The sequence below is a fragment of the Aethalodelphis obliquidens genome, unplaced genomic scaffold (assembly GCF_003676395.1).
Source record: "Aethalodelphis obliquidens isolate GAN/ISIS:26980383/991018 unplaced genomic scaffold, ASM367639v1 scaffold28, whole genome shotgun sequence".
Lineage (NCBI taxonomy): Eukaryota > Metazoa > Chordata > Mammalia > Artiodactyla > Delphinidae > Aethalodelphis > Aethalodelphis obliquidens.
The window spans coordinates 9,917,281-9,944,688 of NW_020837972.1; the positions used below are offsets into that span (position 1 = coordinate 9,917,281).

A 27,408-nucleotide genomic window follows, 5' to 3' on the forward strand; every position below is an offset into this window, starting at 1 on the left:
GTGGGGCCCGGGACACTCCGCTGCCTCTGCTCCTTTGGTGCCCTGCGCCGCGGCCTGTGGTGAGTGCGTGGCACGCGGCTTTCCACTTAATCTTCATGGCTGCCTCAAGGCGCAGATCATTTCCGGTTGTGGACATGAACAGCCTGCGGTGTGGGGACATGAAGCCCCTTGCCCACGTTCACGGAGATGGAAGGAGGCAGCTCTGACTCCACGGGCCACGCTGCTAACCACTGTGCCACCCTGCCTTTCTAGAACATGGGCTGTCTAGGGAGGACACAGCCCACGGAGTCTTCATTTCCATGGGGCCATGTCCCGTTCAGACCCTGGCTGCACATCCTCGGGGCCCCTGGGAGGCTGTACTCTATGCACTCCTTGCACTCAGATGAGCAAAGCTGTGTGTGTGTCTGTGTGTGGAGCGCACACCACCCACCGCTAGTCTGATGGCGATCGCCGTTTACGGTGCCTGCACCGCGGCTGGGCACCCAGCGAGAAGGTGGCTGTCCCTGCCTTAAGAAGCTCTGCCTTGCTCACTGTCACCTCTTCCCACCACTGGTCTTGTTTCAGCGGAATCTGCAAGGCGAAGGCCATGGGTGCGGAGAGGCCTGATGGGACCCCCCTACGAAACTCTCTCAGCATTACCCCAACTGGGGTGGGCCTGGGGCTGTGTCCACGCCCCCCTCTCCCCCGGCACCATACAAAAGTGAGAAGTGAGAACGGAGACGTTAACTGGCACGACTCCCCAGTTAAAGCTGTGGTTGTTTACCGGTGAGAAGAGAAGAGCGCTGCCTGCCAACGCCGACCGCCATCCCATCTCCCTACTGCCGGCTCCCCCCAAGTGTTTATTTAAGCCAACACATTGCTCTGCTAATTGGATAACATTCCATGTGAAAACAGACCTTTTAAAACAACAGCAGCGGTGGCAAATAAAAACAGCTGCAACTGCAAAAGTACAAAGGCTCGGTGGGCTCCGGGAAGGGAGAAATTAAAGGCGCATGCATGGGGGAAAAAAAAAAAAAGAATGTTCTGGTTTCCAGGCTGCAAGTCTGCTCTTTGCTTTCTTTCCCTTCTTCCTCCGTGACCAGCCAGTCCAAGTAAAGGCAGAGGAGGTGGTGGCTTCTAAACGGAAGCCCAGTGACTATTGGTGGCCGCTTGGCCAGTGGGCACGGGCACAGCTGGTTGGGAATCCCAGGTTACCTGCCCAGGTAGAAAGCTGCTGTCTCCAAGGCTTGGGACGGTTGGCAGGAGACAGTGTGCGGCTCTGGAGGCCCCTAAAGGAATGCCCACTCCTCCTCTGGGGGCCCCGGAGGAGCTGATTTCATCCTGGGCTTGTTCCCAAGAGATGTTTTAAGGGCCAACCTCTTGGCCTTCCTCCAAATGTCTAATTGGTGAGTTGCTGGGGATGGGTGAGAGGTGAGGGGTGTGGTGTAGAGAGGAAGGGGGCTGGCGCACGGTTTGGCCGCAGCTGGCACTCAACTTAAGTGAATACGTGAATGAAGGGAGGAAGAGCTAATCCGTGGACTCTGGAATCAGATCGACACGCGGGGTTTCCCAGCTCTGGCACGTGGCGCCAACCCTTCGAACCTCAGTTTACCCATCTGTCAAATGGCTTCCTCCCGCTGACGTGTCAAATGCCCAGTGCCGTCCCTGCCAAAGACGGGCTTTTAGAAGTTGATGGTTTTTTACTGATGCCAAGAGGCTGCCCTTCCAGAAACATCATCAGGACCCAGAGAAACACGTGGCACCTGAGACACTACAAACATCCCTACACACAAGCGCAGGCCCAGGCACTGGGGAAGACCACCTTATTTGGGACTTCCTGTCTGCCCTCATTGACCTTTGTCCCTGCTTCCCTCCAGCGCGTGGGAGAAGGTTCTTTGAGAAATGTGGGCTCATCACACTTGGAGGTTTAGATAATAATAACAGCAGCCCTTTCAGAGGGACTGACATTCATGCCTGGGACATCGGGGGCTGATGAAATGCCCTAGGTTGGGATAACATGCCAGCTCACGGAGCCTGTGACGGGGGCTGACGGCCAGGTCCCACCCCTGGTTTAGCATCTCAGCAACAGAGCCAGGTCCCGGCTTCCCATTGGTTCCCAGGACCCTGCACACATGGAGCTTAACAAGCGCCTGGAGAAACCGGGGAGGGAGTTATGCAAATCTCCAGCTGAGTCCGGGGCTGCTGCAGGTTGGGACGAGACAATGCGTGTACGGTGTACATGTCACACACAAAGCCAGCTCGGCCGGTCGCGGGCGCCTCTGGCTATTGTCATCAGTTGCCTGGTTACCCTGAGCTCTTCGTGGAGCCTTGCGCTAGGATTCTCTTCCCTGTTTGGGGCGTGTGCTTGACCCAGAGGGGCCTGACGGATGACGGAGTTCCCGAGGATGTGCGGGGTGGAACATGGGGTCATGGAGCAAGGTCGGAAGACTCAGGGTCCCTGGGGGCGGGGAGGACGCAGATGACCCGTGCTTGGGGCCCAAAGAGAGATGGGGGTGCTGAGCGGATGCCTCCAGGGACCAACCAGGGTGCCTAATTCTCTCCTCAGCCAGCTGGCAAAGTGGACTGGTTGGTGCCCAGGAAAGAGTACTGTGCTGTGAGTCACATCCCCGGGTTCACAGCCCAGCCTGGAAACTGCTAGTTTCTCCACTGCTTTCCAGACCCAAGGTGCTACAATCGGCCTCTACTCCCTCCCTGCCTCCTCCCCCTAATATGTGTCCGCTCCCCTCATCTTTTCCTCCCTGTCTCCTCTTTTCCCCTCTGAGGACCGCCTGGCGCCCCGGGGCACAGGAGGCTTACACCTCCAGGTTCCAGTGCTCTGACACCACAAGAGTTACTGACCACTATCTTCCTGGAGGACGCCCCACGGCAGGAAGCAGGGGTGAAGCCCTCGGTGAGGGAGGCGAGTGGTCAGGGTTCAGTCAAGCCCCGGGAAGGATTTCTAAAGCAGGTCTTCTTCCCTGAAGCGCTTCAAAGGGAGAACCGCTGGGGGTGGTCGTGGGGTGGTGGGCGGCGCTTGTCCTGAGAAACTGGGGGTCCTGGAGGTTCCCCTACCAGCCCTGGGATTCCCACGAGTTCCTTCTTTCGAAATGAAAATAGGGTCTCTGGGGGTTTCTAACTCAATGTCTCCTTCCAGCATTGCTTTCCCTCTTCAAACTCACGCCTGCCCTCGAGCTAACCAGATATTTACAATATTCAGAATTCTATTCACCAACATGCAGCGCGCACGCTCTATGGCGCAGTGGAGAGCGCCAAATGTTCCACTCGGGGGACAATAAAGTTCTTCAGACAGACAGGGAGAAGGAAAAGTCACGGCAGCTTCTCCGGGAAGCAAAAAGAGCAAAGGAATCTTTGCGGGAGAGGTGCGTTCCCGGTGGGCTCAGACTTCATGGGAGACCAGCCCGCTCAGCGGCGGCACAGAGGGCCCGTCCTGGTGCGGTGAGAGGCGGGAACGGCGGGGCCGGGACAGCTCCGGAGCCAGGCTGCCGCCTGTCGGAGGTGAGGGGCCGCAAGAGCCCGTCCTGGAGGGGGTGTGGGTTGAGCCCTCGCCGTCCTCGGCTGCCCTTTCTCTTCCTGGAGCCCAGGTTGGAAGGGACAGAGGGGGAGGAGCCACCTCCATAAGTCAGCAGAAGGCTGTGCTAGGCTCTGCAAAGAACATTTGCAGCCTGGCCTCCGGCGCCAGGCGCTAGCCAAGCGGGCACTGGCACTGCCCGGCTACCTGAGCATCTCCCCCCCACGCCCCGTTCCCATGACCCCAGGGAACAAAGCTATATTGACTGCATCCTGGCGACGGGAGCGTGGAATTTCAGGGCTGGCAGTCCATGCCTGGTCTAGCCCTCTGGGTCACGAGAGCCACGTTAATTCTGACTTCAAGCTCCGGAGGGAGGCTGCCGCGTGAAAGAAGCTTCTAGTTGGAGGGCGTGGACAACTTTTCTCTCTGCTCCTTCCCTTCTTCTTAGATCACCACCATCACCAACCGCCTCATCACAGCTAACAGACGGAGCTCACGGAGGCCAGATACCGTCCTAAGACTATCATCTCATCCCAGCCTCGCAACGATTCGGTGAGGGAAATTCTATTACCGTTTTATAAGGGGGGAAACCGAGGCACGTAGAAAGTAAGTCACCTGCCCAAGGTCACATAGCAGGTAAGTGCTAGGATTCGGGCAGCAGAGTCTGTGCTCTAACAGCTAGCCCTCGCACTGGTCCTTAATAAGGATTTTTCTTGGAGCAGGGAGTGAATCCCCCTTCATTTCTCCCGTAATCGCAGTCTCACACAGGAACCCTGACATAAAACAGATGACAATGGTCCTACACACTCACAGAAGCTCAGGGCTAGATGGACGCAGTGCAGGAAGCGCTGCCTGCACCCCTCTCTTCCCTGTCCACAGATGGAGGGCTCTGAAGGGACCTGGGCTGGTGGGAACGAGGAGGAAACAGCTCACTCATCTCGAGCACCGTGTGCCAGGACCCGTGTCACCATATCTGCCTTCACCCTGTGGGCGTGGGACCTGTCATCCTTCCCATTTTACAGATGAGGAGACTGAGGCACAGGGCAGGGCCGGGGAAGCCAAGCAGCCAGCAGTAAGTGCAGTGCTCTGGACGGCTGTTCCCTGGCTTCTGAGCCAGTGGCGGGGGGACCCCGCAGGTGCCTGCCTTGCTGGTGAGCGTCAAGGCCGTGGGCCGGCTGCACGCAGGGGTTGTGGTCCCTCCTGTCACGACAGGAGGCGAGGGGAAGACTGCCAGCCGAGAAGAAAGAGGCGCAGATGTCTGGACAAACATGGCCACGTGTCAACAAAGCGTGCACTTGAGTTCAAGACGCTGAGACAAAGGTGGCTGGCAGGCCTGCTGAAGTCCTGGGGCACCCTCTCTGCCTGTGCGTGTTCCCAGGGCCCACAAAGGCCGCAGCTGTGTCCCTGAGATGACACCTTCAGCTCCACCCACAGGGCCTCTGGCAACGCCAATTTGCTGCTGGCCAAGAGTGTGATTCCAACAAATACTCTGCTTTTCTGAAGACGCCTCCGCAGAGGCGGGGGGATCCCAGCCGTTAGTGACACGCGCCCCTTTGCTTTACTGCACCCTCAAGGGAAGACAGGCCAGGGCGGGGAAGGCTGCCTGCGGCACAGGCTCTCGGAGGGAGCCCACGAAGACGGCGCCATGGCCCCTCCCCCCAGGATCCTGACCTGGGACTGTGACAGCAGCAACCGCGGACCCCGGTCACACAGCCTCTGCCCCTGGTCTGCTGCCGCGGAGGACGAGGACCCCGGACCTACTGCGCCAAGCCCACACCCAGAGAGGCTGCCTTGCTTCAAAAATAAAAGGTGGTTCTGTCTCCAAGGAATTCCGTACACGTGCTTACACACAGCAGCACTTGCCTGGCCTGAGTGCACCTGAAATCAGCACAAAACACAAGCCCCAGGCACCAGCAGAAGAAGAGGGGAAAGAGCTGTCCCCGCGGGTTCCCACCGGGGTGCCTGGCGGCCTCTTCTCCGAGCGCTGTCCCCTGGCTCCTCTCCACACTCTGCACAGCATCTCCCACGCTTTCTGTCTGACCTGGAGCGGCCCGGGACACAGAACTGCCCCTTCCTCCAAACACAAGGCCCATGGTCTTTTCTTCCAAGGACATTGTGTAAATTAGCAGGGCTGGGGAGAGGAGGGGAGAGAAAATCCGAATGGGGAGTGGGGGCCGCGCCCACGTCTGTGAAGAGGCCTTGCTGCTTCTCCCACAAAGGACCCAGAAAGGAGAGGCCGGGAGGGAGGGGCCCTGGTCTCACCTTCGCGTCCTGCTTGGTGAGGAAGTCGACGAAGCCGAACCCTCTGTGCGAGCCCATCCCCGTCATCTTCTTCGGCAAGCGGACTGTCTTCAGCTCCCCGAAGGTGCTGGGAATAAAAACACGGGAGTTTCAGAATCGAGGCCTGCAAAGGGGGCGGGGGGAGGCAGGACCGATTCTCACCCGCTAACCCTTTCCAGTTAGAAGAGAGGAGTGCCCGCAGATGCACGAGGCGGGTACGTGTGCACAGCCACGTGCACGAACACTCGTGTCAGTGTCAGCTCCCCACTGGCCAGCACGTGTCCTGGGGGCCTGGGTGGCCTTCTTCCTCCGGCCTGGCCATCACGCCAGCAGGGAGGGAACCGTCAGACTGGGGATGCCGTTCCTCCCGGGGGTGAAGGGGTGGGGGGAATGAATATTCAGCAAGGGGGATGCAGCCCCGTGCACGCATGGCTGGGCTGGGGAGGCACCGGCCAGGCCGGGGCCCCGGACTCGGGGTTAGCACGGACTCCCCACGGACCCCCACGCATCTGACTGAGTAAGCAGCGTGAGTCCCTTCTCCCAGATCCGGGACCTGGGATGGTGCTTCAGCACTTGGCACTTGAGTGCCACACAGCCACGCCCTCCAAACCCCACTCCTGCCTCAGGGTTTTGATATCCTCGAAGCCAAAGTCAGGCAAAGCTGACTCTGGAGGAGAAAAGGCAGGTGTTCCCCACCGCCCCCCCGCATCCAGCAGGGATCAAACAGGTAAACACGGCCTCCAACCATCTCCCCAGTGCCCCCTCTCCCCCTGGATAAACCTTTGAGAAATTCCCGGACAAAAGGATCGGGCCTCCCGTGCTTTCCTCTCTCACTCCCCCGCCCCCAGCCCATCCTCAGGTCCATTTATCAAACATATACGCACAAATTGTTGCCGATAAATATTTAATGTGCGCGGCATCTGCAAAGAGATATTATTTTATTTGAAAATCTACACACACTTGCGGGCACCCAGGCACACGCACCTACACACGATGGTGCAGGATGCCTCGGGGCCAGAGACCGACTGGGCAAAAGGCACAGGAAAGGCCGTAAGCTCTCGTGAAATGATCTAAGCTGAATCTGTGGCGTTAACCCGCAGCCCTGCCGGCATGACCAGGCATCTGCCCGCCCAATTTCTGGAGGCAGGACGGTGTGTAAATGCGGCATTATGAAGCCTCAAAATGAACCTGCACGTCTCCCCGGCACTCTCCCCGGCAGCTCCGCTCCCTCTCCTGGCGCCTCTCCGAGCAGAGGCCACGGAAACTGGGCTGCTGGCTCCACGGCCAGCCTCCCGGGAGGGGAGGGGCTGCAGAGGATGGGCAGTGGAGGCCTGTCAGTCATCCCAGCCCCCGGCTGGGGCTCGTGGCCCACCTGGAGCGGCCCAGAGGCTGGGCAGGTGGGGACCAACACGAAGGTGAGGTGGGAGAACCCAGCGGAGTCCTGCCCACAAACCCTGCTTTATTCTGCCACCTAAAGGCCGACACGCCCCACGACAGACACGCTGCCTCTTTTTCCAGCGAAGCCCCGCTGGCGTTGGACACGAGGGCAGGGGACGCACATACTTTCTGGCAGGCTCCTTTGGGTAAACATAAATGGCGCTTTGGCACCAAGTTCTTCAGAGAGTCACGGGGACTGTGGGGACAGTGTATCTGACGGATTCAGACCTGGTCTCAGGAGGCTGAAGGGCACAGGGAGGCCTTGCCGAGCACCCGCTGTGTGTCTGGGTCATGCTGGGCGCTGGGCAGACACGGCCACAGACAACCTATGGGGTGGGCCGGTCTCTCTGCCTGACTCTCCACCCCCGGCCCAGCCTCCAGGCTCTCAGGCCTCGGCTTCCGTGAGCAGCCTTGGCTGACCTGCTCTGGGTGGGGGCGGATGTGCCCGCAGCAGTCAGGGCCCACTGTGCTTCAGGGCGCTGCGGTGTGGACGCCTGGGGAACGCTCTGCCTTCCCCTGGGGCTGGAATTCAGCTCTGCGAGAGTGGAAACCACATCTATCTTGCCCATCACGGGATCCGCAGCAAGGTGCCCCAGGCCTGGCTCACAGTGGACGCCTGGAGGTAGTTTTGGACCGAAGAAACAGCAGCCCTGGAAGGCGGACACGACCATTGGGATGTCGCACCTACGCTCCGAGGGTGGTGATGAGGATTCCACGAACCAGGCCACGGGGTACATATGAAGAGCACAAATGTTAATTACTATTGGTCTCACCGACCCCATTTTCAGATGAGGAAACTGAGGCTCAGGGAGGTAGTGGTTCTTGCGAGTAGGTGGCAGGGCCAGAGTGTGAACCTGGGAGTGTCTGATGCGAAGCCGGAGGAGCTCTCTGTGCTGCGCGATGTTTCACCCGCTTCAGTTATCTGGAGGGGACCAGCCACTTTCCGGAGCGGGGCTTTCATTCTGAGGCTTGGCCCTGTCTGGCAATGAAGAAGGAAGGCCGTGTACGGGGATGGCTAGGATTGCGCTGGGCAGGCTCCGAGGGGTCCAGTGACTTGCCCGAGATCCCAGGGTAAGGGAGGCCGACTCAGACCCAGTCCCTCCTGCCTGCACTGGGTGCAAACCCCCTGCCTCTGCCCACGGGGGCTCTAACTTCCCGTCCCTTGATGCTGCCCAATTCTTCTTAGCCGTGGCTCATTTCTGGGGACCTCACCCGTATGTGTACGCAAGAGAGACCGAGAGAGGGAGAGACTGGTGAGGTTAATTCCTCCCTCTCTGCAGCGCACTGCAAGCTGTGGACGCTGTATGCATGGTAAGCAGCTGAGGGTCCGGAGAAAGGCGAGGAAAATAATTAAAAGGTGGAGAAAAAAAGCTGATGAGAGAAGCTAAAGGAGCCATGCTTACGTGGCCTGGAGAAGTGGCATCTGGGAGCTTGGCAGGGAAAAGCCAGGACGGAGGGGCATCCTCGATCCACGAGGGAGTGAGGGTGGGGACCAGGGAGCTGGGGGGCCGTGGGGGAGGTCACTGCTCGTCTGGGGTGTCCAGACAGACATCTGCATGGCCAAGGAAATGCTGTGTCCCAAGACCCTAGGAGCTTAAAAAATCCCACCATTCCTCACGACAAGAAAGAGTGAGGGCTTCCAGAGCAGCTGGAAGATTAGGGTTAGATCTTAGAACGAACTTCCCAATTCCCATGAAGCCCCGGAGTGAAGGGCTTGAGCTTCAAGACCGTCACTGCGGCTGTCACCCCAGTGGCCAATGACAGAGTGCCTGTGGAGTGCTAGGCCTTTTAAATATACCGTTTCTAGGTACAACGATTGTGGGGTAAGAGTCACTGTCTCCTGTTTTTACAGATGAGAAAGCCAAGGTCTGAAGAGGCCAAGTGACCTGCCCAAGCCCCACGGCCTGGGACTCGAAACTCAGGTGAGCTTTCCCTCCCAGCTCAGGAAGGATGGCTTCAGTTGCTTGTGTAACTACTGGGTGGGAAAAAATAAAGCCGATACTAATGATATCAGAGAGAGATCAAAAGAGAATTAAAAAGAAAAAAAAAGGTAAAAAAGGCTGGGGCGGGGGAATCGATGGAGTACCTTTAGCTCCTTGGAGATAAGCGATATATAAATACCGGCCATTATTAAAGTTCTCATCTGACAGCAAAGCCCACAGAGCCATTTTCAAGAGCGGCTTTTGCAGGAAGTTCTGCGCGTCTCCTGGGAGAAGAGGCCTGGGCATGCCTGGGCAGGGCCGCCAGGGACCGAAGAGGGAGGCAGATGACAGGGCACCCAGGAACCAACCCCCCCCAACCCCCGCCAGCCCAGACTCTACCACTTGGGAAGGAGACACGGATGCTCCCCACTGTGTAGATAATAGAAACCACAAAATAGCAATTACTGTATCAGAAGCTGTGAATAAAGAGGACATACGGGGCTTTTAAACGTGGCCCTCCTTCCCTCCCCCACTACGCTCACACTTCAGTAACAAACTCACACCTCACTGTTCCAATTATTTCATTCACCTCGGGTTCACCAATTACTCCTCCACGCCGCAGCCCCGCCCCGCTCCGCCGCGCCAGGAGCACGTGACTGGCGGGGATCCGTGGGTGTTTGACAACTGGAGTTTGTTGTCACATTTTTAATTTCTTTCGAGGTGCAGTGGGGGTGGGAGGGGGAAGAGAAGGAGGAGGTGGGGAGGGCGCACCAAGGTGTGGAGCGAGGCAAGCCAGTTATGCCTGGGCCTCGCAAACAAGTCCAGGCGCGCAGATCGCGCTGGCACACAGGCCTGATCGCAGACACAGTACGTGTGTGTACGTGTGTGTGTGTGTGTGTGTGTGTGTGTGTGTGTGTGTGTGTGTGTGTGTGTGTGTCTTGCGTGCGTGAGGGGATCCCCTCCCCTGGCGCCCTCTGACTGGACCTGCCACAGCCCTGGATGGAGCGGCTCGGTGGGGGTGGTGGGGGTTGGCTCTGCTACTGAAAGGGATGAACCATCCTCTCTCTCCTCCTTGACTGAAGGGATGGGATGGGGTGGGGTGCAGTGGGGACAAGGAAGTGTGGGGGACAGAGAGCGCCCTCCAGAGATGCCGAACCTGATGATTTGGCAGCCGTGCTGATGCCTGGGTTCGGGGGTTTCATGGGCAGGCTGGGAGGGCGGCCCAACCTTCTAGCCCGCACGCTGACACCGAGTAGGGGTCGGGCACACCCCCAGGAGCCTAGGCCCCCCTGCTCCCTGGACACAAGTTCTTATCACCCTCCTATTTGGATCCGCTGGAGGAACCAGAGTCCCAGCAGAAGTGCTGAGTCACGTGGGGAAGTCTGCTGGCCTGACTTCTCTCCACCTGCACTCAAGGCACTGCTGAGGGGAAAAAAAAAACAAACCAGCTGCCCCAACAGTGTGGTGTGAACAACAATGAGATAAAGGGGTGGTTTTGTGCTAAGAATAAACTGCAGGCTTCTTTCTGTTCCTTCTGGAGTAAGAAAAAAGGGCTAAATCTCTTGGCATCAAAAAGCCTTTCCAATATACCACCACCAATTTTCTAACACACACACACACACACACACACACACACGTAATATCCATTATTCCCCCCGTCCTTCTCAGTGCCATGTGCCCCGCGGTGTGTTAAATATTGGCTATACATGATCTTACAACAGCCTTATGACCTAGGCACTGCTATTCCCATTTTATAGATGGAGAAAACTGAGGCTCAAAGAAGTTATGTGATTTCTCCAAGGTCACCCCGAGTCATTACCTACGACGGGGGTGAAGTGACTTGTCCAAGGCCCCACGGGTGGCAATGAGCCAAGCTGGACTCCAAGTGGGCAGTTTGTCCCTGAACTTGTGCTTTGCTCACTGGAAGTCTGTGTGGTCTGTCTTGTCTATTAATAATTGGCCAAAGGGATCTGTGTGCAAGGTGCTTGGGCGAGGCAACGGTGGGCCAGACATCAGCTTTGTCTTTAGGGACCCTTGGCTGGTAGTAGGGAAGAGCTACAGGCAGGCAGTGAGCCCCCTGCTGCCCGACAGACAAAAGAGGACTCTGGGGTCAACCCCCGCGTCTCAGTTGCTTAGGGTCCACAGCTGGGGGCTTCTGGTTCCCGCTCACTGCTCTCTCTTCCACGCCCACATCCACCATGAACTCACGGGGTAGTTCCCACGGGGTGAATGAACGTGGCAGGTTGGCAGCCGCTCTGCCCGGTATCCTGTCTCGTGTTCCCCTTTCCTTACTGAGTCGCCGTGTGGCTACGGGCCCCAGCTGAAGCAGGGTGGAGGGACAGACAGGCTGAATGGACACCTAGGGACAAACCCACCCCTCCGTCGACGACAGGTGGTTTCTGCAGCGGAGGGAGGCTGGGCCACAGGACCCATCATCCAAACCTTCCGCTCCTGGAATGTATACAGAGCGAAAGCTTTGGTCAAAGCTGCTCGTCCGAGCCTCCAGCCTCACAAACGGGGAAACGGAGGCTAACCCAACCACACTGGCTTTCCTCCTGTGCGTGAAGCCACCGAACTTCGGCCAGGACCTATGACCTTGCTCTTCCCATAACCCAGAACTCTCCACGCCTAGCCGTTCCCACCACAGACCCTCCTGTCATTCAATCTCAGCTCGAATGCCACCTTCTCAAGGAGGCCTTCCACTGCCACCTTATTTAACGTCGCTTCCCCGCGCCACCAGCCACGCTGTCACATCTGAGCACCGTCTGGGATGGCTTGTTTACTTATTTGTCTTTCCCTCCCCCTTCTAGAGACACAAAGAACACTCTAAGACGGCAGAGTCCAGTCTCTGTTGTGTCTGCAGAACCTAGCCTGCGCCTAGCCCACAGAAAACACTCTATAAACATTCATGAAAACACGCACTTGACATTGACCGAGTCCTCCCTAAGCGCCAGGTCTGCGTCCTTCACCCGAATCATCTCACACGATGCATACGCTACTGCGATGGCACCGGCACGCCCGGGGCCGGAACACCCAGTCCTTCTGTCCTCAGGACACTCTCTCATCTTCTACAACCACACGCTATTACAAGGAGTGTTTGGCCCCCAGGGGCTCCTTCCAAAGTACCTGCATCGATTCCTTCAATTGCAGGCAGTGAGCCAGCAAAAAGGGGGCCGGCTGGATTACTCACCAAGGAGCTAGCGCCGAGACAACGGGGTTCAGAATCCTGCCCTGCTGCGTAGGAGAGAAAAGACATCGTTCCCTCCAGACGGCCCTGGCTGAGCTGCAGACAGGAGTGGGGGGTCTCAGCGAGGCTCCACCTGTGGCAGCTGCTCCCCCAGAAGGTTACGCAAGTGAGCTGTGGATTGACCCCGGATCGCACCTCTACTCCACCCAGGGGGCGTGGGGAGGGGGCAGTGGCTTTGGGAGCCGTTTCATGGAGGTATATTTAAGCTCAGAGTTTCTTCCTCTTTTGTTCTCTCTCTTTTAAAGAGTACCGATTAGATTGAACTTTTCCAATTACGCACTGCTCATCACGGTGAGAACTGGATGTAGAAAGGTTACCTTATCATCACTGGTGCACTATTCCTTTCATTTTTGCCTCTTGGAGGCTGAAGAATGGCCTGGTTTCCACGAAAGGGAGAGAGGAGGTGTGGAGGACAGCGCTTAGCTTTTCTCAATAGCCTTTCATAGGGTCCTCTGCAGGCAAGCGTAACCCTCTTGTTTTCTAGATGAGGAGTCCCGAGGATAAGCGGTTCAGTGTTATCTCTGAATCAGAGTCTGGGCCCGAGTTCCAGGTAGAGCCCAGAATTGCCTGAGAGACTCTGGTGGAGGGGACCTGGCACTGGAAAACAGAGGCTTCCTGTAGTGGCTCTGCCCTCACCTGCCGTGTGACCCTGGCTGAGTCATTTCCAGGCTGGACTGATAAGAGAGAGAGGATAAGAGAGGAGGAAGCTGTATCAAAACATCTTGAGACGTGCCAGAGCCAGGATAATGCAGGGAACAGTCCCCAAGTAAAGACCTCTGGGGCCAGACAGATGGTAGGAGGGAACCAAGAGAGCTGGGGCCAAATTGGCAGAAATGCCCCCAGCTCTGGGTGATTCTTGGACCCGTAGCATCAGTGTCCTCCAGGAGCTTGTCAGAAATGCAAAGTCTCAGCCCACTCCCCTCTTTCTGAATCGGAAGCTCTGGGGGAGACCCAGCAGTCCAGGTGGTAACAAGCTCACCTGTAACAGGTGAGGGTGATCCTGCCCCAGGTTGAGGACCACTGTTCCACCAGAGCAGGCAGGGACCCCTCAGGCCCAGCCTGAACAGCCAGCTAGGCCCAGGACTGGCAGATCTTTCTTCTAAAGAAAGCCCTGCAATCCAGATTCTTTTAAGAAACGGGACTTTAAATATTGGTACCAAAGTCAAAACATTTTCAACACTGTGTTGCCAAAGATACCAGATGCCCCGTCTTTAGCATCTGCACATGTAAGTTCCGTTCTGGTTCAATTCTAAGAGATCAGAAGGGCTGGTCTACTTCCAAAGTGATGGAATTTCCTTCCCTCCTTATTACCCCAGATTGGGGCCCTGCCCTCTCCCTCCTGGCCCCCTGCAGCCTGTCGGCCCCCTTGGTGGTCTATGTCCACGTAATGTGGACACCTTCGTGGCTGGCTCCACGTGCACTGAATGAACTGCCCCTCGCCATTCTCCAGGACCCAGCCCCAGACACGAAGCACGGCGGGAACGCCAATGCGCCTTGTATTATGGGTCCTGCCTTCACTCGGCGAGTATTTCCTGACCAGGTCCCAGGTGTGGGCGCCGCGCTCTGTGCTGGGAAAGAACGGCAGGCCAGACGCGCCCGGGCCTCCATGGGGCACAGCCTCTTTCTTGTGGATTATAAGCCAGTGGTTTTCGTTTTTCAACCCCCTAGGGTTGGTGCACATCCTCAGTAAAACAGTTTTGAGCATTCATCTCCAATATATGCACACTTTTAATTTATAAGTGACGTGCATACGTACTGCTGTTTCACTGTATATGTTCATCCTTATTTAAAACATTTAAAAGAATGAGATAAAACAGAAATAGAAACGGAAATTGTAATGATTTCCTACTGCTTCCCCAACTGACAGTCAGAGGCACTTTTTAGAGTCCCACCACACACAGTGGATCAGGCATTGTCCCAAGTATATTTCATGTGTAACCTCATGCCGTCCTCAGCAGTCCTGTAAGGCATGGATCACGCACCCATTTACATATGGGGAAACTGAGGCTCCAGCTGCTTAAGGGATTGGCCAGAACTCAAACCTAGGCCTGAAGAAATTCTAAAGCCTCTGCACTAGAAGGGGGCCATCTGTGCACGGTTGCAGGGCTTCAGAAGAACTGAAGGCTGAACACTGCCTGCTGAATCTGAGTATACTCCTCCGGCAGATCATGTCAGAAAAAAATTTTTTGAAATCAGAGGTAACTTTTAAAAAACAACATTTCTCAAACTTGTCCTGAAAGATGCTATTTGGTATTCTGTGTAAAAAGCATTCTGAAATTAAATAAATTTGGGAGAGACCTGCCTAAACAGACTTCAGTAAGCTTCTCCGCTGCAGACCTTGTCAGTCCCTTTAAGATATTTGATGCAGGGAGGATTTATCTGGAGCAGCGAGAGAGAAGACACAGCGTTTCTCAAACTCATCCAGCCATTGAACCCCGTCTCCCCTCAAACAAAAAAACCTATCAGCACCTCCTAAGACACTGTTATTCCACGGAACACAGTTGGAAAATACAATCTGGAAGAGAAAAAGAAGACAGTCACACACCTCAAGGTGAAAGGCCTTTGCCTTGAACACTCAGGTGAAACCTCGAATTCACCAGGGACCACACAAAGTGGGGAAATGCTGCAGGAGTCTAGTTTTGACAGTGAGGGGTCAAGTCACACATTACTGAAAGAACCGAAGTTTGGAGTCAGATGTGAGTTCAGACCCCAGCCCTGCACCTGACGTCCCCTTTCTGAGGCTCAGTTCTGTCACCTGTAAAATGGGGACAATCAGCCCACCGTACAAGGCTGCTGATGCCATGGTTTCTGGCAGGTACCGGGAAAGAAGAAAGGGAAGTTGTTATCAGGAATGCCCTTGTCCTTTACACGGATCTGCACTGGCGCCAAGTGAGTGACACCTTCCGAGCCCTTACGATGTGTCAAGTCGAAGCTGACAAGGAGCGGGTTGGGCTGGGCTGCCTCTCCTGGGGGCACCCCAGGGGTTTCCAGCAAAGAGATCTGGTAAGAGGGCCAGACGTGATTTTGTGATTCTTGGAGCCCTGAGCAAAGAAGCAGTTCTCCATCTTATCCATGTGTTCTACTAGTGTTGCAAGATAATTAGAAGAAATCGTCCCCAAGGAGGCCTCCGTCAGCCAGACCCAGGCCCCTGTGTCTTCCCTCGGGCCGAGCGAGCCCAGTGGAACAGCTCGTGTTCCCTCTTCCTTTCGGAAGACGCAGCCTCTGGCCTGGGGCGTGCATTCTGGTCGGCTCCACGCCTCTGCCAGGGTAAGTTAATAGAATACACAGTGGATGGTCTCCGCCACCTTTTCCCTCTCTGGTCTCAAGTACAGCTAATCCCGTTACAAGAAAATAAAGTGGATAATTCAGGCTAATGAAATCGTTACAAGAATGTGGCCAGCCAGAAGTGGACCTTCAGAACGAATTTAACACCCTTTGGTGTTATTCTCATTACAGGAAATGTTTGAGAGGAAGGAAAAAAAATTAGAAAGAAAGAAAGAAAAAAAAAAACTCTCCCAAACCCAGCCTCTTTCTGGTGGGCTTAAATCTGATTAAAGAATTAATCTGCCACATATCTTGCTTCTTGCAATTATCTCTGTGGTACCCAATATCACCATAGTAACTCCAGAAAATATGAGAGGAGGTGGAGAGAATCCAGGAAGTCCGCAGGCAGGGTTAAACTTGTCTATAACTTGATACCTTTTGCTCTGCCCGGTGCTGCTGCCACTCAGAGAAGGGCCACTCCTGGGCCTCCACTTAAGCACCACACTCGGGGCCCTCTGATACTCGATTAGACTGTACATCCCTGAGGTCTCTATGAGGCAAGAGAGGGTGGGGTTAGCTCCCATGCAAAACGGGGCAGGTAGCTAGACCCTCTGTCCAGGGTGGGCACGGGGTGCTGGGCAGGGAGATAGCCCTCGCCACTGGTCCACACCCCTCATGCCGCCCGCTGCCAGGTCACGGCCAGGCCCCCTGAGAAGGCTGAATGAAGGGTGGCCCCTCTACTTCTCAGCCCTCACCACCTCCACTCAGTGGCTGCCCCCTCCTCTGCCACATCTACGCATACACAGAAAGGGCCCCTTCAATGTCATTTTTTTTTTTTTTTTTGGCCATGCCGCATGGCATGTGGGATCTTAGTTTCCCAACCAGGGATCGAACCCGCGTCCCCTGCATTGGAAGCGCCGAGTCTTAACCACTGGCTCGCCAGGGAAGTCTCTCAGTGTCATTTCTTTTGGATCCATTTTACCGCTCAGAACTCTAAGGACGACTGCATGCCATGAACCCAGAGTGTCTCCGGTTGATTCTCATCAGGCCCACGCCATTCTCCCGAACTCACGTGGCCTGTTCTAACATCTCAAGCTAAGGGCACAAGTCTTTCAGTGATCTAAGTGGCCCTAACTGGAGACTGTGGAGGGCAGGTGGACGGGCATAAGGAGGACGTGAAGGCAAAAGGAGAAGCCAGGTCTTTCAAATATGGGGAGAACTTCCGTTGAGCTTGTAAGGTTCTGAAGGGATCTTAGGGGGCACATGTGGATAGGCAGAAAGTTCTGGTCGCCGGGGGTTTAGAAACTCTCCACTGATGGTCTCCCTATTATAAGTGCCAAGCAGCAGCCCACAGCCACCAACACTGCCTTCCACTCCTGATTCATCAAGAGGAAGCCATCCCAGGGAGATTGGAGATGGACCACAGAGCAGCTCGGGGCTGTCAGGGTGCAGCAACGCACATACCTGCATCACGGCCGCAGGGCCCCGCCTCTTCCCATCTCTCTGGAGAAGCACAAGGAGGCAACTCAACATCCAGACAAGTCTGGTGTCCCGGCAGCATCTCTAGGAAAAGGGGCGGGATGGTGGCAGCAGCCCCCTGTATGGGTTCAGGAACCAGAGCACGAACGGGATGCGAGCCAATGCTACCACTTAGGGGCCACGGACAGAGACTCGGGGAGCAGGGGGCTCAGAGCACAGCAAGTCACACGTCAGCAACGCCATGCAGCTCCTGCGGCCTGAACGAGGAGATGCTGTGCGCACTCGTTCTACAGAGAATCCAGAAGGAAGAAAAGAACCCCCCGGGCAAAACAGAACGACGCCAAGAAGCCCACGCACTAAGCTTCTGCCTGTCACCCAGGGGAAAGCCCTTGACCCTGCCCCCTCCCACTGAAAGCCTATTTAACTTTTACTTTACAAACTTGTTTAATTTCTTGTCCCAGAGCAGCTGAGAAGGGCAAAGGGGTTAATAGGGGCAGGTTCCTAAAAGGCCTCAAGAAGGGAGGGCTGACGGTCACAGATTAGACCAGGGCCACGCGCACCTCCTCTGTAAAGGGTCAGATAGTAAATAGTTTTGGCTTTGCAGCTACTCAGCTCTGCCACTGCAGCGTGCAGGCAGCGACAGACAACACGCAAATGAGCAGGCACAGCTGCCAATGGAACGTCACTTACAGAGACGGGGCTGGCGTGGGAGCCTTAGTTTGCTGACCCCTACCCTAGTCCAAAAAACCAAAACGTGCTCTTAAAATAACTGGACAAGCACAGCAGCCCGGGGCTACCAGGTGCAGGGCTAACAGCAGACGCACCTGCACAGCCCCGATCTGCCCCATGTGGTGCGGCCCAGGCTCAGCATCACTGAGGCAAACACACAGACCCATGAGCCTGGTCGCTGCCCCGCAAAGGGGCAGAGGGACCGACTGCCGGGCTGGAGGATGCCGAAGGCTTCCCACCTGGTCTGCCGACCTGCACCGGCCTTGCATTGCCATCACCTGACTCACTCCAGCCCCTGGGTGTCATCGACTTACGTTCTGCTGTGCATTTTGTTCTCTGCGTGTGGTCCTCCTTCCTTGCTGGGCTGCTGAGTGGCCAGCGCCCAGGATGGGGCTAACAGTGCCTGGCGCGCAGTAGGTGCTCAGCACAAACCGCACGTGGTCCCTCTTATGACCCAGGTCCTCAATTTCAGAAACAGGAAACAGAGAGTGGGGAGGGGACCAGGTACCTGATGCCTTGTCGGATGCTCTAACTCACTGCTCAGAGCAAGGCCCGGGGCGGCCGCGCTCCCAGGGTGCATGTGACACCGAGGGGGCGTCTGTCTGAGCTCAAAGGGCTGCATCCAGGGCTGTCCGACCATGGACGTGGAGTTCCCCGACTTCCTCCTTTGCTGTGCCATGTCCCCATGCCACACGGAGTAACTTCTGCCTGCCAGCCTACTCCTCAGGTTCTCGCTGGAGCCCGCCAGCCACTGGGAAGCCGTCAGGCAAATGATGGAGGAAGCAGAAAAAGAGGCCAAGGAGATGTTGACAGATATGGAAGGCAGCTTCCAAAGAGCTCAGCATTCTAGAAGCTTCTGACACCTGCCGTTAGGAAGAACACTCCAGACCCCCACATATTAGAAAGCTCTCCACCCCCTTGGCAAGAGTCCCGAGCATCCCTCTAGCCCTGCTCATGGCTGGGAAGAGGCAGGGAGTGCAGCCACCGTGTCTCCCCAGGAGGCCCCAGACCGACGAGTCACAGCTGGGAGGGGACCACTTTTCTGGTCCAGCGGGGCTCAGACTGGAGTGTGCCTCAGATAACCAGCCTCAGCATCGGAGCTTGCGAAGAAAGCCAGCCTGTCGTCACCAGGGGATGACAGCTGACACACCCTTGCAGAAGATGCGAGAGGTAAACCCACAGTGTGGGCCTTCGATGGCAGGCCCTGGAGGCCCTTCCAGGGGCCTGTGGAAGACGGAGTGGAGGACGGTGATTCACGCTGGTGAGCCTGCCAGCGCCAAGGGGAGGGGAGGCACTCACTCCGCGGACAGATATGATTTTTAAAAGCCTGGGAAAGAAAACAACAATAAAACAACCTGAGCTCAGGCTGGCTGGCGAGTTTTCAGAGACAAGGAGGGGTGGAAAATGGATTTGTGAGGGAGAACCATTTGTTAGGGGCCAACTAAACCAATATGGAGCTCGATTCAATTACAGGAGAGAAGAGGAATTTAGTTGAGAAGAGGAAGATGGGCCAGACAGCTTGGTGCTTTGTGACCACCTGGAGGGGTGGGATAGGGAGGGTGGGAGGGAGACGCAAGAGGGAGGGGATACGGGGATATATGCACACGTATAGCTGATTCACTTTGTTATAAAGCAGAAACTAACACACCATTGTAAAGCAATTATACTCCAATAAAGATGTTTAAAGAAAAAAAAGGAATCTGATGGGACATCAGGGGCCAAGAGCCAAAGGGGCCTGACTGGGGCTCTGCGTGGTCTGGAGTCTGGGACAGAGAGAAATGGGCTCCGGAGGGCTGGTTCCAGCGGCCCTGGGAGGAGAGGGAATGAGTCTCAGGTGTGTGGACGTGAGAGCCGTGATGGGTCCCACCGTGGGGCATATCTTGGTGTGCGCAGGTGTGTGTGTGGGGGCTCTTTCCATGATAAGAAACCCAATCAGGGCCAGACAGGATTTGGGTGTAAGAAAACCAAGGAGGCCCAGGCAGAGGTGAGGAGAAAGGGGAAAAGTCAGCAGTCAGTAGGGAAAGGTCCCCTCTGCAACAAGCACTGTTTATCTCACCAGCGAGTTAAAGGGCATCATTTGCAAAGTTCAAGAGGAGGGAAGGGTAAGTTATCCTGTCTCTGGCTTTGTGCGTTTGCCACAGGCCTGCTGCCTCAGAAGCAGCTGCAGCCACATTTCCCGTCTTCCGGGGGAGCGGGGGAGGTGAGGGAGGCACAGCCGAGATTCACACCCCCAGCCCCTCTCCTGCGCACCGAGAGGCAGCCGGGAGATAAAGCACCCCATATTTGGGACGGCCCCCACTCAAACCGGGAGACGTCAGAGGTCAGAAGGCATAGATGGTGCTACAAGGGATACACAGGGGTTACAAGCACAAGCCTGGGGGCCAAGCTGCCTCCCCCACTCTCTACCTTGGGTTGCTCATCTGTAAAATGGGGATAACCCCCCCCCCCCCAACAGAGCTGTGGTAGGGCTTAGAGGAGACATTTTATCTGAAGCGTTTCCCACAGAGCCGGGCTCCTAGTGCGCGCTCACTAAGAAGCAGAAGGAACAAATGCAGGGGTGAATGACAGAGTCAATAATGGAGATCAAGTGAGGTCGGTAAGGATAGTCCTCCCTGGGAAGTGTTCTGGTATTTGTGTTCTCTCCTGTCCTGAGCCAGCGGCGAGGGGTCCTGGGCCAGAACTGGACTCCCACTTCACAGATGAGGAAAGGGGAAGGCCCCTGGCCCTGCCTCCCTTTAAAAGGCCAAGTGGCAGAGATGGGACTGGAACCCACAGACTGATGCCCTATTCACCCAATGGGCTGCCCTGGGGCCATGGAGATGCTCCGTCTCATCCTCTCCAACTCGAAACTGGGAAGCTCCGTGAAGGTATGGTTTGCACTTCACGATTCCGGGGGAGCGATTTCCTTTGTGGGGAGAACCCCTCCTCTCCACCAGCACCACTGCTGTGTTCCAGGGTCACTGACTGAAGGTGGATGGGCGGAGGGGAGGTCAGTTACTGTGGCAGAGATGTCACTTGCTCTCCGGTATCCACGGCTATTCCGATTTTCAATGACAATGAGGAAAAAGTGACTGGTTCTTTTAAACCAGGGGTTGGCAATCTATGGCTCAGGAGCCAAATCCGCCGTATTACCTGTTTGGGTCAATAGGTTGCGCTGGAGCACAGCTATGCCCATTTGCTTACGTCTTATCTAGGGGTGCTTCTAGGGGAGCTGCACAGAGCTGAGTACCTGTGACGGAGACCACACAGCCCACAAAGCTGAAAATATTTGCTCTCTGGCTCTGTATCAGGGTTCCCCAGAGAAACAGAACCAATAGGTCATATATAGATATACAGAAAGAGATTTCCTAAGAGGGACTGGCTCACATGATTATGGAAGCTGAGAAGCCCCACAGTCTGCAACCTGCAAGCTGGGGGCCCAGGAAAGCGAGTTCCGGTCCAAGTCCAAGGGTCTGAGAACTAGGGGAGCCGATGGTGTTTTCCCTGATCAGGTATTTACAGGCAGACCTCGTTTTCCTACGCTTTGCAGGTACTGCATTTTTTTTTTAGCAAATTGACGGTTTGTGGCAACCCTGCATTGAGCGAGTCTATCGGCACCATTTTTCCAACAGTATTTGCTCACTTTGTGTCTCTGTGTCACGTTTTGGTAATTCTCGCCATATCTCAGACTTCTGCGTCATTGTTCCATTCGCCATGGTGATCTGTGATCAGCGCGGCCTTTGATGTGATGATTGTAACCGTTTTAAGCAATACGGCACTTTTCATTTATTGCTTTATTTATTTAGGTCGCGCCGCGGGGCTTGTGGGATCTTAGTTCCCCAACCAGGGGTTGAACCCGGGCCCTCGGCAGTGAACATGCCGAGCCCTAACCACTGGACCACCAGGGAAGTCCCAATAAGGTACTTTTTAATTAAGGTAGGTACATTGTTGTTTTAGACACAGTGCCATTGCACACTTAACAGACTACAACAGAGTGAAAGCATAACTTTTACATGCGCTGGGAAAGCAAAAAATGGGTGTGACTCGCTTTACTGTGATACTGTTTATTGAGGTGGTCTGGAACCCAACCCGCAATATCTCCGAGGTCTGCCTGTGTGCTCATGGGGCACTGTTAGAGGCAGTGAGAAAACCCAAGGCAGCTGGTAATTAGTGAGGTTTGCAGAAAGCATCCCTAGGCCTCTCCACCGGGCCCTCCCAAGGCATCATTTGCCCAAGGGGGCCTCATGAGGGACGGTTTCCCGGGAGCCTGCCATCGCAGATGGCTAGGCCTGGTGTCACCCCAGCAGCCCCGCACCCAGCTTTTCTCCACAGGACCAGGAGAAGGGAAGACCCGGCCGGTCACTCTGCCCCGGGAGCGAGGAGATGCGGTGCTCGGAAGAACAGGGTGCTTCCCCCACCTCCCCACCACGCAAACACCCTCAGCCTGACCTTCACCCAGCCAGCGCACCACGGACAGTGACCTCCCAGGCGGTAGGAAGGCAGTCTGCGGTCATCTATTTCTAATGTTAGAAAACTGCTCCCCAAACTAGACCCTCGCCAAGATAGGTGATCAAGTGGAAAACAAAACAAGACAAAACAAAAAAACAACAGGTGCCAGAGAGTTAAAACGAAAAGCGGCGGGAAGAAGGCAGTACACAGGTGTGTACATGTGCACACTATTATTTCTGGAGAGAAACAGAAGCCATCAGCTGCAGTGGCTGCCTGTGGGGACCAGACCCTGTGTCCCCTCCCCTGCACCATGCTGGCGTCTGGCTGAAGCGATGGTGGCCGGTCCTCATGAGCGCTCAGATTCCCCCTACCTGCCAGTGTCCCACCTCCAGCGGCCCCCAATCTGCCCCGGGTGCTTGCTCGATCCCAAGTGCAGGGCAGCCCCAGTCCCGGGGGCCAGTGCTCAGCTAGCAGGACACAGGCTCTCAGGCGGACTGTTCTGGAAAGGCCTTCTGTTCTGTTCCCAGGAGTCTCCGTGGGATCAGGTCCTGGTACTCAGCGCAGTGGCCTCGGTCACACCCCTGTGTATGGCTGCTTCCTCCCCGACCTCCCCTCACTGCTCCCCGGGTCACCTGCCAATACACTCTCTGTACCTAAATCCTTCTCCAAGCTTCTGGCGTGGGGAGAACCAAATGAAGATATATACTTGCCATTTAGTCTATCCCTTTTTATAGCTGTTATACTATGTGCATGTTCTATAAAAATAATCATACGTATGTATAAATATAATACATATTTATATATACTATACGTAATACATCCAATATATACAATTATATATACATGTATACAATTTATGTGTATACATACACATATATATATACATACGCTCATACATATGTGTATATATACACATGTATATATAGTTTGAGCCACGTCACGTGGCTTGTGAATCTTAGTTCCCTGACCAGGGGTTGAACCTGCGCCCCTTGCAGTGGAAGTGCGGAGTCCTACCCACTGGACTGCCAGAGAATTCCCTGTATATATTTTTCTAAAGGGGAGAAAGGAGACCCACTGACATCTCAAATACTGATCCCTTCAACCACACTTGGATTGCTACTTCATTTCTTCCTCTTGAGAGTTTAGTGCTAAGAAAATAATGTTCTCCCTTTGATCCATGTACTCAAGAAGCCCAGTGGAACCACTTGTTTCCCTTATTCCCTAGGCTGCCAGGGATCTCAGGCTACATCCAATATTCCAATGCACGAACCCTCCAGAGGCCAAGGTTTTCTGGCCCCAATACTGCCCTCAGTTGCACAGACTCCTCCATTTGCCCCTCTCAGATGCGCTATGGAGGGCATCACCTAACTCCCCTGTGGGCAGGTTGGAGGCAGGGGTTACAGTATTTCCTCCCAGCGTCCTTGTGCTTTGCAGGCCCTTCTCTGGCAGCAGTTCTGCTACAACAACAGTGCCCCCAGGCAGCCCCTCCTCCACGCTGGACCACAGACTGGCTCCCCATGCTGTCACTCTGGCCCCAGGGGTAGTGATGAGGGCTGCCAGATAAAACACTGGACACTCGGTTAAACAAGAATTTCAGATAAAGAACAAGTAACTGTTCGGGATAAGTATGTCCCCAATACTGCATGCAACATACTTACACTTAAAAGATCCACCTTATTAAAAACATTTTTTAAATCTGACACTCAAATGACACCGGGCATCCTGTACTTTCACTTGCTACCTCGGACACCCCTGTGCGACAGATTTCTGCTGCTGATCTTTGGGTGCCTCCTCCCTCACCCCCCACCGGTTCCTTGTGGGTTCCAGAATCCTGCCCACACCTGCAAGGAATGCGTTCACTGGAGTATTTAAAGCAGAGGCGTGAGTTCCGCTCCCAGTTGGCACCCTGGCAGATAAGAAGCCTCTTGTTCTGTTAGCCTTGTCCGAACGAGGGTCCTCTTTCAAGTGGCTTCAAATTCCTTGGGTGCAGGATGATGTAGCTGCCACGCCTGGTTAGACTCTGAGTTAGAGCTGCACTGACTCAGGCTTGGAGCTCTCCTGCCTCCGTCTCTGTAAGGTTAGGTTTTTCTCATCCTTCGAGTCTCAGGTCACAGTCACCTCTTCAAGGAAGCCTTCCTCGACCACATGAGCTATGCTCCCAGGCACGACCAACCCCATCACCGCAAAACGAGTCAGCCTTGCGTGTATCACTGCCTGCTGTCCCCTGTTTGTTGTCCATTTCCCCACGTGTCCATCAGCTCCGCCAGGGCGGGGATCTCACTGGTCTTGGCCACCTACGTACCCCCCATGGCCCTACCATGCACTCCATATTTCAAGAAACCAATGACTGAGAGTAAAAATCAGAACTGCAAAAGGAAAGGGACCCTCTCTGCCTCCCCCTCTTCCTGAAAACACTGCTGTCATCAAATTTCACTTAGCCTGCAAATGCAAATGCCCTTTAGTTTTGGGCCTGTCAACTTAGACACCTACGAGTCACCCCTCAAATGCCCCATGCCCCCAATTTGCTTTGTTACACAGACAACCTAATGGGTGTGTGGACATGGGAGGGAGCTTTCAAACACTTATTGTCTTGGATTCTCTGCCTGGCCCTGATAATGACTTTTCTCGACCAAGTTTCTCGGTGAAAGAAAGTGATAGAACCAGAGGCAGGTACAGTTGCCATAATACAGTCGTTTAGCCTCATTTAGCCTGAGCTCTGGCTCCCTTGGAATAATTTAACGATCTGTCATGGGAAGGGAGGAAGGAGGATGAGTGTCGTGTGGCCTGACGTCCCCACCTCCAAAAAATAATCGAAGTTCCCACAGCCAGAGAAGGTCCCCGGGTGGAAAGATGGGAGGGTGAGAACATTTCTTACAAGGACCCAGGTGGGCATGCCTTACCTATCTATCTTTGCAGGAGAGAAGCTAGTGAATTAGAAAAATCGTAGGGACATCTACTCCTAACTGTGCCTTCCTCTGGCCGCCAGTTACGTGCCTTTTATAACCAGAGCCTGGAGGGTCTTTCTTTAAAGCCACTGCTTGTCAAAGCGTCTGAGTGGCTTCCTCCCTCCTTCAGGGGCCTGCGGCATGGAGGAAGAGGAAGCTGGGAACGGGAGAGGACAGGATGGCAAGATGCTGTGCTAAGCAGCAGTTTGGACGGTAGGTGTGGACAAGAAATGGAGCCACGTTTGGGGCCCCGTGACCTCCTGTGTCCCTGACTTGAGAGGAGGTGGCTTCTAGGAGCTGGAGAAAACCCCTCATTCTACAGCCACTGCTGCTTCCTTACACCACTGGCTCTTGAGATAACGGGACGGGAATGGCTCTGCAGGCGGCCAATTACCCCTCTGGATGCAAGCCAACCCCACCCCAACACACAGGTGATGCACACACCCTGCACCCCCCGGGGGCGTGTCCAGGACTGCACCTTACTGACTGTGCACCTGGCCGGCACCCGGGGTCGCTGACCCTCTCATACTCAAAAATCCGCCATGAAACCTCCGGGCCCCATTAGCAGGCAGGGTCCTGGCGGCCTCTGTTCTCTGCGAGGTCCAGCTTGGACCTGTCTGCGGATGTGTCTTCCCTTCTCAGGTGAGAAAATGCTGGAAGTCGGGGTGCCAGACACTGAATGGCAGTAATACAGGAGGAGAGGCACTGCTGGGTCCCCTGGCTCGAGGTGAAAAGAAAACCTCACTCATCTTGGAATGGACAGATAAACGGGCTTCCTGGTTCTCTGCGTTTTAACCAGTCGTTTAGAGACATCGGCAACCTGGCCCATGGGGCTCTGGGACCTGGAACAAGTCACTGACCCCATGTGTGAACTGGCCTCAAAGGCTGGGTCACCTCCACAGGGGTTCACGGAAGGGCTCTGCAAACTGTAAAGCTTTATCCCAGTCCGCCGTAATTCTGTGTTCTAGCAATACTCTCCCCACTCCGGGGTAAAGGACCAGTATATTTTACTTTAAAAGCGCTCTAAGGTCCTACTAAAAAGAGTTGCGAGACAAAGCCTACTTAGTACCAGGAGGAATGAGAGAAGGTTCTGGAGCTGGGGTGAATTTTAAATGAGAGCTCTAGCCAGAGGGGAGGGAGGGCTCAGAGAGTTATGGGAAGGGGAGGAGGACCAAGACCAGGGACGGCTCCAAGGAGTGGCCCGGGGGTACCTTGGTCTTCAGGACTTCCACTGGTCAACCACCCATTCTCTAAGTAAGACATGTGCTCCATTACCGTGTGAATGCAGCTCCCACCCTACCTCCCCACTGGAGAAATTCTGGAGCCCCCACTGCTTCCAGACGCTAAGATTCCGACATCCAGCAGGTAAAGGGCAGGGATGCTGCTAGAGTTCCCACGATGTGCAGGACAGCCTCTATCACAAAAAAGTTATCCAGCCCCAAATGTGCTGAAACCCTGGCCCAGCGGCCATGAGACCCCTGAGCACACCTGGCACCCAGACCTTGGTGTCTAAATACCACCACCCCCTGAGAAGAAATAGCGCTCCTTGGAGAAATGGCTGGTTCCAGGGCTGGAGCTGAGAAGTACAAGATGAGTCTGCAATATCTTGCTAGGCCAGAAAATAAGGAAGTACTCAAAAAAAGAAAAAGAAAAGAAGACAGGGACATGTCAAAAGGATACAACCATGCTTGAAGGGGTTCCCACTGGTCTAACTGGGGACAATTTCAATAACGCAATAAATAACGATAATCATGGGTTAGGACTCATTGAATAACCCGAGTCCACACTGATAAAAATTAAATAAATAAATATAGGGAGGGGGGAACGGGTAGAAAAGCCCTTCCCAGGAGGAGAATATCAAGGAATAAACGTGAGGAATGAATGAATTACAAAATCACCATTTGGTAGCCAGCTTGGTAATGAATAATTCAGGCACACACCCGTCAGTGGATGCTAAAAGCAGTACAGTGAGCCCAGACCCAGGATATTTATAGAGCCCCAAAGCACCCCCCGAGATATTTATTAACTGCAAAGGGAACAGAAACAGGTTAACAGTGGAGAAAGCTGGCAGAAACTACTTTATCCAAGTGATCAAAGATAACATCGCCAGCAGTGGGACATCGGATGTGCCTCCTGACACTAGGCACTGTGGAGGACGCCACTTCTGCG

General features: G+C 54.9%; 2 protein-coding genes across 7 annotated transcripts in view; one reads left to right on the forward strand and one right to left on the reverse strand.

Annotated features, from left to right (window-relative positions):
• RBM19 (RNA binding motif protein 19) overlaps nucleotides 1-27,408 on the reverse strand; it is a 126,952-nt gene that overhangs the window by 32,666 nt on the left and 66,878 nt on the right. For all 5 annotated transcript variants that reach the window (XM_027124671.1, XM_027124670.1, XM_027124674.1 and 2 more), the window contains exon 22: nucleotides 5,771-5,876. In XM_027124671.1, coding sequence (XP_026980472.1) covers nucleotides 5,771-5,876 — 106 coding nt within the window. The remainder of the gene's footprint in view (nucleotides 1-5,770; nucleotides 5,877-27,408) is intronic.
• Nucleotides 688-5,763, forward strand: LOC113629838 (uncharacterized). 2 transcript variants are annotated; one of them, XM_027124675.1, is made up of 5 exons: nucleotides 688-2,418; nucleotides 2,546-2,890; nucleotides 3,134-3,495; nucleotides 3,957-4,060; nucleotides 4,388-5,763. In XM_027124675.1, exons 1-5 carry the CDS (start codon nucleotides 2,367-2,369, stop codon nucleotides 4,914-4,916), a joined length of 1,392 nt encoding a protein of 463 aa, XP_026980476.1. In that variant the 5' UTR covers nucleotides 688-2,366; the 3' UTR covers nucleotides 4,917-5,763. The 2 variants fall into 2 exon arrangements, 1 of the variants encoding a protein (XP_026980476.1); XR_003436710.1 differs by having other exon boundaries at nucleotides 688-3,359.

Bases quoted from the DNA above. Each gene is read 5' to 3' on its own strand.
- LOC113629838 (XM_027124675.1), top strand. From the start codon at position 2,367: ATGACGGAGTTCCCGAGGATGTGCGGGGTGGAACATGGGGTCATGGAG. The intron at 2,891-3,133 runs GTGAGGGAGGCG...GTCTCCTTCCAG, and splicing joins AAGCAGGGGTGAAGCCCTCG to CATTGCTTTCCCTCTTCAAA. The intron at 4,061-4,387 runs GTGAGGGAAATT...CCCTGTCCACAG, and splicing joins CCCAGCCTCGCAACGATTCG to ATGGAGGGCTCTGAAGGGAC.